Source organism: Aquarana catesbeiana, linkage group LG08 (genome assembly GCF_042186555.1).
Source record: "Aquarana catesbeiana isolate 2022-GZ linkage group LG08, ASM4218655v1, whole genome shotgun sequence".
In the NCBI taxonomy this organism is placed as follows: Eukaryota; Metazoa; Chordata; class Amphibia; order Anura; family Ranidae; genus Aquarana; species Aquarana catesbeiana.
Genome location: NC_133331.1, coordinates 227,905,991 through 227,920,525, shown reverse-complemented (window position 1 = coordinate 227,920,525; position 14,535 = coordinate 227,905,991). Strand labels below are relative to the sequence as shown.

General features: G+C 39.5%; 1 protein-coding gene across 1 annotated transcript in view; it reads right to left on the bottom strand.

Annotated features, from left to right (window-relative positions):
* Positions 1 to 14,535, bottom strand: part of SYT15 (synaptotagmin 15) — a 273,758-nt gene that overhangs the window by 120,493 nt on the left and 138,730 nt on the right. Inside the window, exon 5 of the mRNA XM_073595201.1 lies at positions 1,718 to 1,888. Within this exon, the coding sequence (XP_073451302.1) occupies positions 1,718 to 1,888 (171 nt within the window). The remainder of the gene's footprint in view (positions 1 to 1,717; positions 1,889 to 14,535) is intronic.

The window sequence follows — 14,535 nt, the reverse complement described above, 5'->3', positions numbered from 1 at the left end:
ACAAATTGTATGCAGGTATTTTCCCATTTTACAAACAGATGTAGAATTAAAGAAGATATCATCTACAGGAGATCGCTTTGTGGTTAAACGCGCAGTTTGACCGCAGTGCAGCTTACTCGCATGTTTGGGGCAGATTAGCTGCCCTTTCCCATAGAGTAATATTGTGTCCCATGGTTTTGGTTCACTTTTTGAAAGCACACCAAAACTCCTACATGCTGCATCTTTAGTGCGCTTTCAGAAAACACACCAAACATGCAGGACATAATATAACTCTGTGGGAAAGCGTAGCTAATCCGATAAAAACACATGGGTAAGCTGTGTCACCCCCCCAGTGTGGATAAACAACATTGCATCAGTCTGAAAGCAGCCTAAGTAATTTCTTGTCAGTGGAATAATGGCATGGTTGTGCGACCATTTTAAGAACTATCTGTACAACAGCAGGACCAACAAAATACCAATGTACCATGTCATTTTGTGGACACCCCTTAACACTGGATCTGGTAAATTATGCACAGAAAACAAAACAAAAGGAAAAATGGTCCTGGGAATCCTTAATATAGGATTATGGTGGTGCCCACCCCCAAAATAGGTAAATTAAAATAAGGTGGGTGTCACCAATTATATACAGCAACAGAAAAAGGAAAGTAGGTATGTACAGACATCAACTTAGGCTACAGCCAAAATATTTATTATACACTGTATCAAAAAGCAATGTATATCACATTAAATAGTCCCCCCTGCCCCAAACCTTCCCTCACTCCCTAACTATTCCTCCCACCACAACGCCCTAAAAATTATACACAAAATTGACAACCCCATTAGGGGAGGTCGATCTGTTCTTCTTACTGAGTAAAAGATAAGTATACTGGATATATGTTTGGACACTTGAACTCTGAAAGGAAAACATTTTAAATGGGACATAACCCATTATTATAAATTAAGTTACCCACCATTATGAATTGTGACTCATGAATATAAATGAAATGTACATATATATCATTTTCTCTTCAGATTTTTTCTCCTTTTCTTTTTGTTCCATTTTTCTTATCTTTTTTTTTAACCTCTCTCTTTTTCCCTTTTTTTCTATTCCGCCCTTCCCTTTCCTTCCTCCTGCCTTTTTGCCCTACCTTCTTTTTCTAACCTTTCCAAAGGATACGTTATGTTTTTGTTACAGTTATGCAACACATGGGGGTTGATTTACAAAAATTGGAGAGTACAAATTCCGATGTAGCTGTTGATGGTAATCAATCAGCTTCTAACTTTAGTTTGTTCATTTAAGCTTTGACAAAAAACCTGGAGGCTGTTTGGTTTCTACGCAGAACTGCACCAGATTTTGCACTTTCCAGTTTTAGTAAATCAACCCCAATCTGTCAAGCAATTTAAAGTGGAATTTTACTCATAACAACTTAATAAAAATAATGTTCTTTAGCAAGGATTATACATTCCACATTATTAATTATGCTACCAAAATTAGTGTGTGTTGTGAATTGCCTCCAGCATTTCCCCTGTTTCTTCTTGTTTGAGGCTGCCATTTTGCTAAAGCCTGGCGCCCCTGAGTGGCAGTAAATCTTTAGGCTGTCAGCAGATTAGCCTCCAGACACTTATTTTTGTTTTACATAGCTATACCGGCAAAAGGGGCCAGCCAGAAGTGATCCATCAGGACTTAATTTTCTGACCAAAGTTCCACTTTAAGGTCTAATTCTCTGTACCTTCTTACCTCTGAACTCTCTTGTTCAAGATCCCGCCAAATGACAAGCTTGCCATCATCTGTTAAATTCTCATTTTTCAGGGGGAAGAGAACCTGTCCTAAAAGATGGTGCTTCTTTATTTTATCCACATGACAGACAGAAAATCTTAGAATTCTCTGACGTAATGTTTTGCCAGAAACCTGCAGAAAATCAGATACATGGTTTATACATGATCGCGAGTGTGGTGTATTTTCAAAGTATATCCAAAAGCTGAGAGTTAAGTTACAGACCCCAAACTTTCTACCCTCTCCCAAATACAATGGCTTTGAAAATAATGCATGTACTCTTAAAACAAATTCTACAATATTATAAAACTGAAATGTCTTGGTAGCATTGTTTTAATCAGTTTATAAAAAACCTTCCTCAACATTTGTAAATTGTCAGTACATGCTTATCATTAATGTTTTATACAAATTTAAACTTGGAAACAAAGCCAAACTATTACATTAATTTGAACAAGAACATTTTTTTGGAGTACTGCCACAAACAAGTAAAGTTACAATCTGAATGTCTGACAGCACAAGGAAAAATCCTGACAAACCTGCTGACATGCCGATTTCCTCATTTTTAAGATATTTGTTTTGTTTTGAGTTTGCTGTCATTCTTTCAGATTAGGGATATTTTAAAGTAAAAACCTGTCATGAGGAAAATACAGACCATATCAGGCTTGTGACCCCTTGCTAAATATGCTAGTTGCCTGTCTGTTATACTAATTCATTGGCTCCAAAACTTTCTGAATCTCTCACCTAAAACAGTTATGCACATTAGGAAGTTTGGAGTAAACTCAGAAGTTCCTTATCTCCATACTTGTTTCAGGTTAGTGATTCAAAGTTTATTTTTTATTTTTTTTTAATAGGCAGATTTTTATATAGTTACATAGTTACATAGTAGGCGAGGTTGAAAAAACACACAAGTCCATCAAGTCCAACCTATGTGTGTGATTATATGTCAGTATTTCATTGTATAACCCTGTATGTTGTGGTCGTTCAGGTGCTTACTCTTATAGTTTTTTTAAACCATCGATGCTCCCCACTGAAACCCCCGCCTGTGGAAGGGAATCCCACATCCTTGCCGCTCTTACAGTAAAGAATCCTCTATGCAGTTTAAGGTTAATCCTCTTTTCTTCTAATTTTAATGCGTGGCCACGTGTCTTATTAAACTCCCTTCTGCAAAAAAGTTGTATCCCTATTGTGGGGTCACCAGTATGGTATTTGTAAATGGAAATCATATCCCCTCTCAAGTGTCTCTTCTCCAGAGAGAATAAGTTCAGTGCTCGAAACCTTTCCTCATAACCAAGATCCTCCAGTCCCTTTTTTAGTTTTGTTGCCCTTCCCTTTACTCGTTCCATTTCCAGCACATCCTTCCTGAGGACTGGTGCCCAGAACTGGACAGCATACTTCAGGTGAGGCTGAACCAGAGTCTTGTTGAGTGGGAGAATTATCGCTTTAATCCCTTTAATCTGGCAATTACTTGACTGACCCAGTGACTTATTAATGCTAAGTTTTTCAAGTCTATTCCTAATTCTGTCCTCTGCTAGCCATGAGGGTGCTTCCTGTGATGTGTCATGAGGAAAAACATTGCAGTTTTGGTTACAGAATCACCCCCGTTTCCCCTCGTGAAGACTGAGGAGAACAATAAATTCAATACCTTTGCCATCTCACCATCCTTTGTAACCCTATTCCCTTCCTCATTCTTTATGGGGCCAATATGGTCTGTCCTCCCTCTTTTACTGTTTATATACTTAAATAATTTCTTGGGATTTTTTTTTTGCTCTCCTCCGCTATGTGTCTTTCGTGTTGTTCTTAGCCACCCTAATTTCACCCTTACATTTCTTGTTGCATTCTTTGTAAAGTTTGAATGCTGATGATGATCCCTCAGCCTTGTATTTTTTGAAGGCCTTCTCCTTTGCTTTTATATGCATTTTTACATTGGAGTTAAGCCACCCAGGACTTTTGTTAGCTTTTTTAAATTTATTTCCCAATGGGATGCACTGGCTAATGCCCTTATTTCATATCCTCTTAAAGCAAACCCATCTCTTCTCCGTGTTCTTTGTTCCTAAGATTTTATCCCAATTAATATCTTCTAGCAAGGTACGTAGTTTAGGGAAGTTGGCTCTTTTGAAAATCAGTGTCTTTGTATTCCCCTTATGTTTCCTATTTATGTGATTTATACTGAAGCTAATTGACCTGTGATCGCTGTTTCCTAAATTGCCCCGTATTTCCAAAATCCATGATCAGGTCTGTATTGTTGGTAATCAGTAGGTCTAGTAACTCTTTGTTTCTAGTTGGCGTGTCTACCATCTGAACCATGAAATTGTCCTGCAAGACATTTAAGAACTGGTGAGCCTTAGACAAATGTGCGGTTCCTTCCACCCAGTCTATGTCTGGATAATTAAAATTCCCCATTATGATGACACTTCCCATCCTTGCCGCTAATCCAAATTGTGATAGGAGTTCCATCCCCCCCTCTTCCCCCAGGTTAGGGGGCCTATAGCATACTCCCAGTATTAGTTTCTCCTTAGTTTCCTCCCTTTGGAGCTCTACCCATAAGGATTCCACCTCCTCCCTTGCTCCCTTAGTGATGTCATCTCTCACATTCACTTGTACATTATTCTTGATATACAGGCATACCCCTCCCCCTTTTCTACCCTCTCTATCCCTACGATAAGGGGAATACCCTTGAATGGTTGCCAGCCAATCATGAGAGCTGTTGAACCAAGTCTCTGAAATTCCCACAAAATCTAAATCCTCCTCGTACAACAGTATCTCTAGTTCTCCCATCTTGTCTGCCAGGCTCCTGGCATTGGTGAACATGCCGCGTAGTTTAGACAGGTCGCATACTGTCTTCTTATTGGGTGTTCCGAGGTTGCAATTAGGACTTGTTACAATACTAACCTCGGGTTTAGTCAACCTACCACTAATGCCCCCAATACTACCCTCTGGAATATGTTCCGCACTGACTATCTCTACCTCTGGACCCCCCCATCACCTAGTTTAAAAGCCCCTCTAACTTTTCAGCCATCTTCACCTCCACAGATCTGCACGCTCCTCATGTAGGTTTATGGACTTACAAAGTACAAAATGTACAGATTCCAGAACAGGAAGAATACATACAAAGAAAAACAGCACTTGGCTTAATGAATACAGAACAGTCCAATACAGAAGGGAAGAGAATTACATTCCAACAGTTGCACCATACAATATTAAAAAATAAAGTGATGTACTGTTCTGCTTCTGCAAGAAGTAAGCTCACATGCTAACAGGTGGCCTGGAATCAACCAGGGAGGAGTCTAAGGCCTGGTTCACACCTGTGTGCTTTTATGTGTATTTTTCATAGCATAAACATGCATGTGTCGTGAAAATACATTGATTCCAATGAGACTGTTCACATCCATGCACTGCATTGTAAAACATAAGGCATGATCAATATTATATGCATTTACCTTCATTTTCTGCCCCACTGAAGTCTACTAAACATATGAAAGCTCTTGTAAAATGCATGAAAACTCTTGAAAGTGCTTAAGAAACACATGTAAATGCACTAAAAAGCAAATTAAAGAACATAAACAAAACACAAGCAAAAATGCATGACAGTGGAAGCAGTAAGACATGAACAGGCTAAGTGGTTAGCACAACTGCCTGGGATCACTAGGGTTGTCAGTTTGAATTCTAACCACGGCACTACCTGTACGGAGTTTGCATATTCTCCATGTGCCTGCGTGGGTTTCCTCTGGGTACTCCATTTCCTGCCACCCTCCAAAGACATGCTGGTTAGCTTAATTTGCTCTGGTCTAAATTAGCCCTAGTATGTGTGTTAGGGACCATAGATTGTAAGCTCCTTGAGGGTAGGGACTGATGTGAATGTACAATGTATATGTAAAGTGCTGCGTAAATTGACAGCGCTATACAAGTACCTGTAAAAAAATAGTAATAATAATAATAGGCGCCAGCAGGTTTTCACCAGAGCTCCTGATAGTGGAGATAGATTTCACTGTGTTGGTACTGGTTGTTACCCCATGTACACACTGCTGTAGCGCACGGCCTAAGCCTTATAAGCAGAAGAGGCCAGGCATGGAAGAACATCAAGAAGTACAGTAGAATCGAACAGCAAAGATGGAGATCTAGAAACAAGCCAAGGGTCAGGACAGACAGCAGACAAGCAAAATTAATTGTGAGAGAAGAGATCGATACACGGAAAATCAGCACAAAACAGGCAGCTAGTGGTGTCCCTGAAGAGAGATGGAGGCAAATTATAAAATGTTACTGAGGTGCTAGATGTTGACCAGTGCAGACCAAGCAGGGCCGGTACAAGGGGTGGGCTAGAAGGGCTTCTGCCCTGGGTGCAGTTTGGGAGGGGGCGTAAGGTTGTGAGAAGAAGAAGTCGATCCACAAAATCTAGCTGTGACACTTGTAGGCCCGTGTTGCCTACCCAAAAACAAACAGAATGCGCCCTTGCTCCCTGTCAGACTCCTTTCCAGGAAAACATCACACTCCCCCCGACTCCCTTTTTGAGTTCCTGTGAGTTGTCAAACCCCCCCCCCCCGGTCCCAGCGACAGTACATGTGGGTGGGGCAGAAAGAGAACCTTACACTGCAAGTTTATTGAAAGAGAAAGTAAAATTTTTTAATAGGTTAGGAATTAGTGGGGCTTTTCAGCTGCTCCATAGATGTAGTCCACATACACATTATATCTTATTACAAATCCTACTATGTAGTAAGATATAATGTGTATGTGGATTAAATCTATGTAGCACCTGAAAAGTCCCACTAATTCTAAACCTATTAAAGAATATAAGTATACACAGCAAAGAATGGAATGGCTTATCCCAGCCCAACTCCAAGAAATTAAAGAAGTCCACGCTTGCAGTGTGGGGGAGGGGGGGCAAGGGGAGTATAGCCTTTTTTACTTACCTGATTCTTTACTCCAGCCAGCTCCAATGCTCTTCTCCTCTCTAAAACATCATCACATATAGAGGAAAATTAACCCTGTATGAAACGAAGTGGAGCCTGGAGTGTGACCACAGTCAGTCCCAACTTACACAGGAGCTGCAGGGGACCAATAACAGCACTGCGGGGAACCTGCTGAAGCAAGGGATAAGGTAAAGCTGGGTACACAGATCAAAATTCATCTGGTTCAGCAGGGGCTGAATATTGCTGGGTGCATAGCCCTCTGTATTAGGCAGAAGCCGATCATTATTGCAGCTTCTGCTGAAAGGGACTGCTAGAAATCCTTGCTCAATTAGCGGCTAGCAGCTAACCAACAGTGCTGATCACTTGTAGTTTAACCACTTAAGCCCTGGAAAGATTTACCCCCTTAATGACCAGGCCATTTTTTGCGATACGGCATTGCGTTGCTTTAACTGACAATTGCGTGGTCGTACCCAAACAAAATTGATGTCCTTTTTTCCCACAAATAGCACTTTCCTTTGGTGATATTTGATCACCTGTGCGTTTTTTATTTTTTGCACTATAAACAAAAAAAGAGTGACAATTTTTAAAAAAACACAACATTTTGTACTTTTTGTTATAATAGATATTCAAAATAAATTAATAATGAAGAATAATGTATTCTTCTACATATTTTTGGTAAAAAAAATCGCAATAAGTGGATATTGATTAGTTTGCGCAAAAGTTATAGCATCTACAAAATAGGGGATATATTTATGCCATTTTTATTATAATTTTTTTTTTTTACTAGTAATTTCGGTGATCTGCGATTTTTATTGGGGCTAAGACATTATGGCGGACACATCCGACACTTTTTTGGGACCAGTGACATTTATACAGCGATCAGAGCTAAAAAAAAAAGCCACTGATTACTGTATAAATGTCACTGGCAGGGAAGGGGTTAACACTAGGGGGCGATCAGGGGATTAAATGTGTTCCCTTACTGTGTGTTCTAACTGTGGGGGGATAGGACTGACTGGGGGAGGAGACATATCGCTGTTCCTACTTAGTAGGAACACACGATTTGTCTCTACTCCCCTGACAGAACCAGGATTTATGTGTTTACACACACAGATCCCGGGTTCTGGCTCTGTCAGGAGTGATCGTGGGTGCCCGGTGGACATCGCGCCTGCCGACCTTGCACATTGGCTCCGGGGACACGCTGTGGGCGCGTGCCTGCCATATCGATCTAAAGAGTCGACGTACCATGACGGTGATTCGCGCAGCCATGTCAACCTGCCGCATTACAACTGCGGCCGCTGGTTGGCAAGTAGTTAAATGAACTACAAGCACACTAATCGGCATGCCTGTAGTTCATTTACTCTGTTTACAACTCTGAAAATGACAGCCCATACAGAGGTATAGGCAACGGAGCTGTGGGTAGTGTCTGCAGGAGCCTGATATTGTACCCGTGATCTACCGATGACGGGTGCAATATTTTGCAGGCTCCTGTTTGAAATTATAATAAATGCACAATTTTTACCTTAAAAAAAATGTTTTTATGATTTATGTATTTATTATTTTTTAATTAAAGGTGAATTTACCCTTAATTATTTATACCTTAAAGTGCTTCTAAAGACTGAAGGTTTTTTACCTAATGAATTCTCTGCATTAAGGTAAAAAGCCTTCATTGTGCAGCTCCCCCCCCCCACCCACTTAATACTTGCATTGAACTATAAGAATTTGACTAGAGGGGGAGCACAGGTGCGAAGCTGCTGAGCAGTCATGAATGCTTAGAGCTCCGCTGTCACCGGGACGAAAAGGCCTTCTATCGACAAGTCACGTTCGAATACCGCATTAATACGGTAACCCACTTATTACTGAGACTACGGGGCACAACTACATATAATGTTTAGCGGGAAAAAGACAAAACTTAAACAGCCAGCAGGCAAAGAAAAGCTGACAAGAAACGCTCCTAATATGACAGCAGCACAATCTTCCCGCTCTGCATTACCTCAGAGACAGTCACAAAGGGGGAACTCTACATATTTTTCCTCACAACTTGCTGACTCTGACCTTGATTATGGATTAACACCAATATCTCTACAGAATATTCCTAATAACTCGGATATTCTTAGTCAGTTTGAACGTGTTTTACAAAAAGCCCTCCAAAATACCTCAGACACAATAACAGAAAAACTGACAAGGGAAATTCGTGAGGTAGGGCGCCGCACATCTATCTTAGAACACAAAATGGAGGATATAAATGATATCACTAATACTCATACTGACGAGCTAGAAGCCTTGAAAGAAGAAAATTTTACTCTACACACACGTCTGGAAGATTTCGAAAACAGAGCGAGAAGATCCAACCTGCGATTGCGCGGTATACCTGAAACTATAATAGATCTTCAATCAACCATTACAGCGCTTTTTCAGGAGTTAGCCCCATCAATCCCCATTGAACGATTGGAGATGGACAGAATTCATAGAACTTTGGCCCCTAAAAAAGAAGATGGTCCCCCCAGGGACATTGTAATAAAATTACACTATTTTAGAACAAAGGAACAACTGAAGGAAGCGGCACGTAATAAAGATACATTAACCTTTCAAGGCCATCGCTACCAAGTATTCCATGATCTCTCGCAGCAAACTCTCTACAGAAGAAAAGAGATGAAACCTCACCTACAAATACTCCAATACCACCACATCCCCTATCGTTGGAGTTTTCCATTTGCCCTGCGATTCACCTATAAAGGTACAACATATACCTGCAAGAAATTGGACGACCTACTGACTGCGATCCAGGAGCTTCGTTTGTCAATTCCAGATAATTCGACTGAAGGCTCCAAACGCAGAGCATCATCAAACTCACCCAAGGCTCAGCAAGACAACCAAACTCAACTAGCTCACTCCAGTACCAGTAAAAGGAGTCGTTTTGCATCACCACCTCCTAATTCCAAAGATCAAATGAACTGAAAGCCACTACGATTCTTTTATTTCATTGAAACCTTTTACCTAGTGTTACTATTATAACGGTAACCAATTTCAGGTAGATTCAGAGTAGGGATCGAATAATCCTTCCTCTGTCTTTACCTTTATCCTTATAATTTCATTTAAGCAGAAGTTAATCAATCCTTTGTAAAATAATAATTGTTACCAAACTTTATTACTCCAATATCATTTTTTAGGTTTAGTTTAGTAAATGCAATGCCCTTTTTTATAAGTGCATGATGTAATGCAAAGTTATAGAAACATATCTCTATTACATTATCCTAATAATAGCTATTATATTATTAGTGACTTGTATTATTTTGTTATTGTTTGTATAGCCTTTGAGGAGGCTGCCTTTGTCCCGGAGACAATCCACTGTGCCTCTCAATAGATCCTCGAGTAGCCGGACTTACTGACCGGACTCTCTTTGGACCATTTGTACCCACCGGTTGGTGATATTTCACCACCCCTTGGATACTAGCTCCATATAGGAGCTATTTTCCTCTTTATTTAAAAACAACTTCTCATCTACTGCTCTAAAACAGGAATTTTACTTATTCTACTTGTCCTATTCATCCCCCTTTATTCTTTTTACCCATCCTTTCCTGCCCCCCCCCTTTTTTTTTTTTTTTTTTTTTTTTTTATTGTGTTTTGTTTTTTTGTTTTTTCTCGCCCCTCCAGAGTATAACCTTCTTGGATATTATCACATTAAGAATTTATTATAATCCCTAATACCTTTTATTCAAAAATGTCTTTAAATGTACTAACACTTAATGTCCAGGGTCTCAACTCCCCACCAAAACGAACAAAAGCCTTTCATTCCTTTTCTTCACTTTCTGCACATGTAATATGTCTGCAGGAAACACACTTCTCTACACAGTCTTCCCCTAAATTTATAAGTCGCCAATACCCACAAGTCTATATGGCCTCGGCCACTACAAAACAAAGAGGAGTGCTGATTGCATTTCATAACACAACCCCCTTCACTTTACATAGAGAAATAAAAGATCCTGAGGGTCGCTATATAATCCTTACAGGTCTCCTGTTAGATAATGAAATAACTATAGTTTCTTACTATGCTCCCAACAGAAATCCTCTTTCGTTCCTCTCACACTTGTTCTCAGTAGTTGAATCTCATAAAAAAGGTACCCTCATGATGTGTGGAGACTCAAATCAAGTTTTATACCCAATTTTAGACAAATCCCCTACACCACTACAACCTCAACGCCTTAATTTCAGACAACTCCTTGAACAACATTCTCTTATTGACTCTTGGCGTGAACAAAACCCTAGAAGAAAACAATACACTTACTATTCCCATCCCCACAAAACATTTTCTCGTATAGACCACCAATTCGTCCACATTGGCACGTTACCACAAATACATAATTCCTTAATCATCCCATGCGCATGGTCAGACCACAATGCGGTCATGACGTCCTTCTCATCCTTGATCCCGAGGCCTAGCCATAGATCCTGGACTATAAATGATAATTTATTAGTTGACCCAACATACCGTCTAAAAATAGAAACAGCCATACAAGATTACATCGCTAATAATTTACCAACAGATACTAATCCACTGAATCTATGGGAAGCTCTTAAACCTTCCATTAGAGGAGTCTGTATCAGCCAGTCGTCTTACCGACGTAAATTGAAACAGCAAATGCAAAACAAATTAGAGGAAGCTTATTATAAAGCCTCTGAAATTTTCCAAAATTTGCCCTCTCAAACTACAAAGCTAGGCTATGATAAAGCAAAGTTGGAGCTTGATCTTTTTTTAACAGACTCAGCTATACAGATTCTTCGCAAAACTAAACATACAATATATATGAAAGCTAATAAGCCAACCACATTCTTGGCATTAACTCTACGCAGAGCAGACCACATTCCGAAACCAATTCGGCTACAAATCACCAAAAACAATTTTTCTAGTAATCCACAGAAAATTATCAATGAGTTCCGTAGGAAACTCAAAGATTTATACCAAAATACACAAACATTCGACTCAACAAAATTAGACGCACTGTTATCTTCTATTCTTCTCCCAACCCTTTCTGTTACCCAACAAGAAACTTTAGATAAGCAGATCACTAATATGGAAGTCATATCAGCAATAAAATCCCTAAAATTGCATAAACGCCCAGGCCCTGATGGATACTCAGCCACATTTTATAAACACTTTACTACACTACTAGCCCCACTTATGACAAACGCATTTAATTCTCTATTAGAAGGCTGTGCCTTTAACGCGGAATCCCTACTAGCTTCAATATCCATGATTCCAAAACCGCATGCAGATGACACGTCATGGTCCAATTACAGACCAATCTCAATCCTTAATATAGACATAAAAATATTAGCAAAGATTCTATCTAATAGACTTAATCCAATTATTGGCACATTAATTCATAAAGACCAAACGGGTTTCATACCTTTCAGACAAGCAGGTGATAACATACGGCGTGCTACCCTACTGGCTCATATAGCCAGGTCTCGCAAAATCCCTGCCTGTTTCCTCTCTATCGATATACAAAAGGCGTTTGACACTCTGTCATGGTCTTATCTTAAAGCCATTCTTCATAAATGGGGATTTGGTGAGCGGTTCCAGGGATGGATTTCCTCTCTTTATCATAATCCAAAAGCGTATATAACCTATTCAGGTTACCGCTCAGACCCCTTTAATATTGAAAGAGGAACCAGGCAGGGATGTCCATTATCCCCTCTTCTATTCTCCTTGGCTATTGAGCCCCTAGCTCAACTTATTAGATCCAATATAAATATAAAAGGACTTGAATTAGGTGGTCACCAACATAAGTTATGTTTATTTGCCGATGACGTCTTAGTATTTCTTACTTCGCCCCTACTATCAGCTCCAAACCTCATTGAAATTCTTACAAAATTCGGTAAAATATCTGGTCTTAAGATAAATCAGCAAAAATCAAAAGCCCTAAATATATCGTTATCACCTGATTTACAGAAACAGTTACAAGACTCCCTTCCATTTACATGGTCAACAACACATTTACCATATTTAGGGATCTCACTAACGGCTAATCCAGCTGACCTATACTCTGCAAATTATCCTCCCATGCTAACTCAATTATCAACCTTACTGAGAAAATGGTCTTCTTTACCGTTAGCATGGATGGGTAGAATCACAGTAGTAAAAATGTCCATATTGCCTAAAATCCTATACCTGTTCCGTGTACTTCCTATAAACGTTCCGGCTTATTTTTTCCGAATACTACAACGCAAATCAGCCCAATTTATTTGGGGCAAACTTAAACCACGATTACCACAAAATACACTACATATGGCCCGAACCTGTGGAGGTTTGGGTGTTCCAAATTTCTCAAAATACTATTATGCTTCTCAATTAGCACAAATTATTAAATACCATGCCACTAAAGAAATCCCTCTTTGGGTAACTATAGAATCGGTGGAATGTGATCCACTTTCTATATCAAATCTGTTATGGCTTTCACCACCCCAACGACGTTCAATAACAAATCTAGTCACAAAACATAGCCTCTCAATATGGGATAGACTTAAATTCCGTTTTGGTCTCCAATCTCCACTAAACCCTCTCCTCTCCTTTCTAAACAACCCCTCCTTCTACCCAGCTTGGACTTTACCTTCCTCCTTTAAAGCTTGGATAAATGTGGGTCTTACACGAGTTCATCACTTCTATGACTCTGATAAACTTATTTCATTTCCTACAATAAGCAAGACACACAACATACCCAGTAATGAAACATTTAGATTCTTACAAATTAAAAACTTTTTATCCCAAAACATCCCCACAAACTTGACAACTCCAGAATATACTTCATTTGAACGATCATGTATGTCAGATCCACACAGACGAGGACTTATCTCTGACATATATGCTCAACTACTTTCACAAACAAATTCCTCTCCCCCGTCTTATACTACCAAATGGGAAGCTGATTTAAACCTTCCTCCAGACTCACTGGATTGGTCACAAATCTGGCAATCTACAAAATCAGCCACACCCAACATAGTTGCCCTAGAAACAAATTATAAAGTTCTTACCAGGTGGTATTTAGTGCCAGCACGTATATCAAAATACCTTCCCCAATACCCCCCTCACTGTTTTTGCGGATGCAGCGACATTGGTACACATCTGCATATTTGGTGGACTTGTCCAATAGTCCAAACATATTGGTCAAAAATATTTCAAATTCTCTCTACAATGTTTGAAACCACATTACAACCAGATCCATTGGTAGCCCTCCTAAATAATAAGCCACGAAACATAACTCAACGTCAATTTAAACTTTTACTATATGTCACAACAGCTGCAAAACAATCTATAGCAAAAGCCTGGAAAACCAATAAGCTTTGTGACATATCTGTAAAACAACGTGTAACTCAAGCTATGATCCATGCTAAAATGGAGGCAATCATACTTGATAAACTGGACAAATTTGAATCTCTTTGGCTTCCATGGATAACACACATACTACCACCGGATTTGAACTATTCACTTCTTTTACCCTGATGAGATCTACCACCTTCACGGTCTATATTATTACACGTTCCCATAAATATTTAACACTCGCTTCTCTCTGGAGACCCCAAATTCCCTCCATAACCATTTCAGATCCCACCACATATTCCCACTTATTAAATTTTATTTTTAGTGATGTATAATAATAAAATGTGTCTTTATCTATTTCTATTAAATTATTATTTGGTTAGGCAAACTATGTCTTTTTCGGATGCAAACTATCTATACCTTTGATGGGGATGCTTTGGAGGGACACCCATGCACCCGGGATATTGCCGGGCCAAATAGCCGGACCTTGGCCCTGGTTGTTTGGGTGTCTCTCTAGGTCATCTCATTAATACCCAATTTATCTAATTTAGTTGCATTTTATG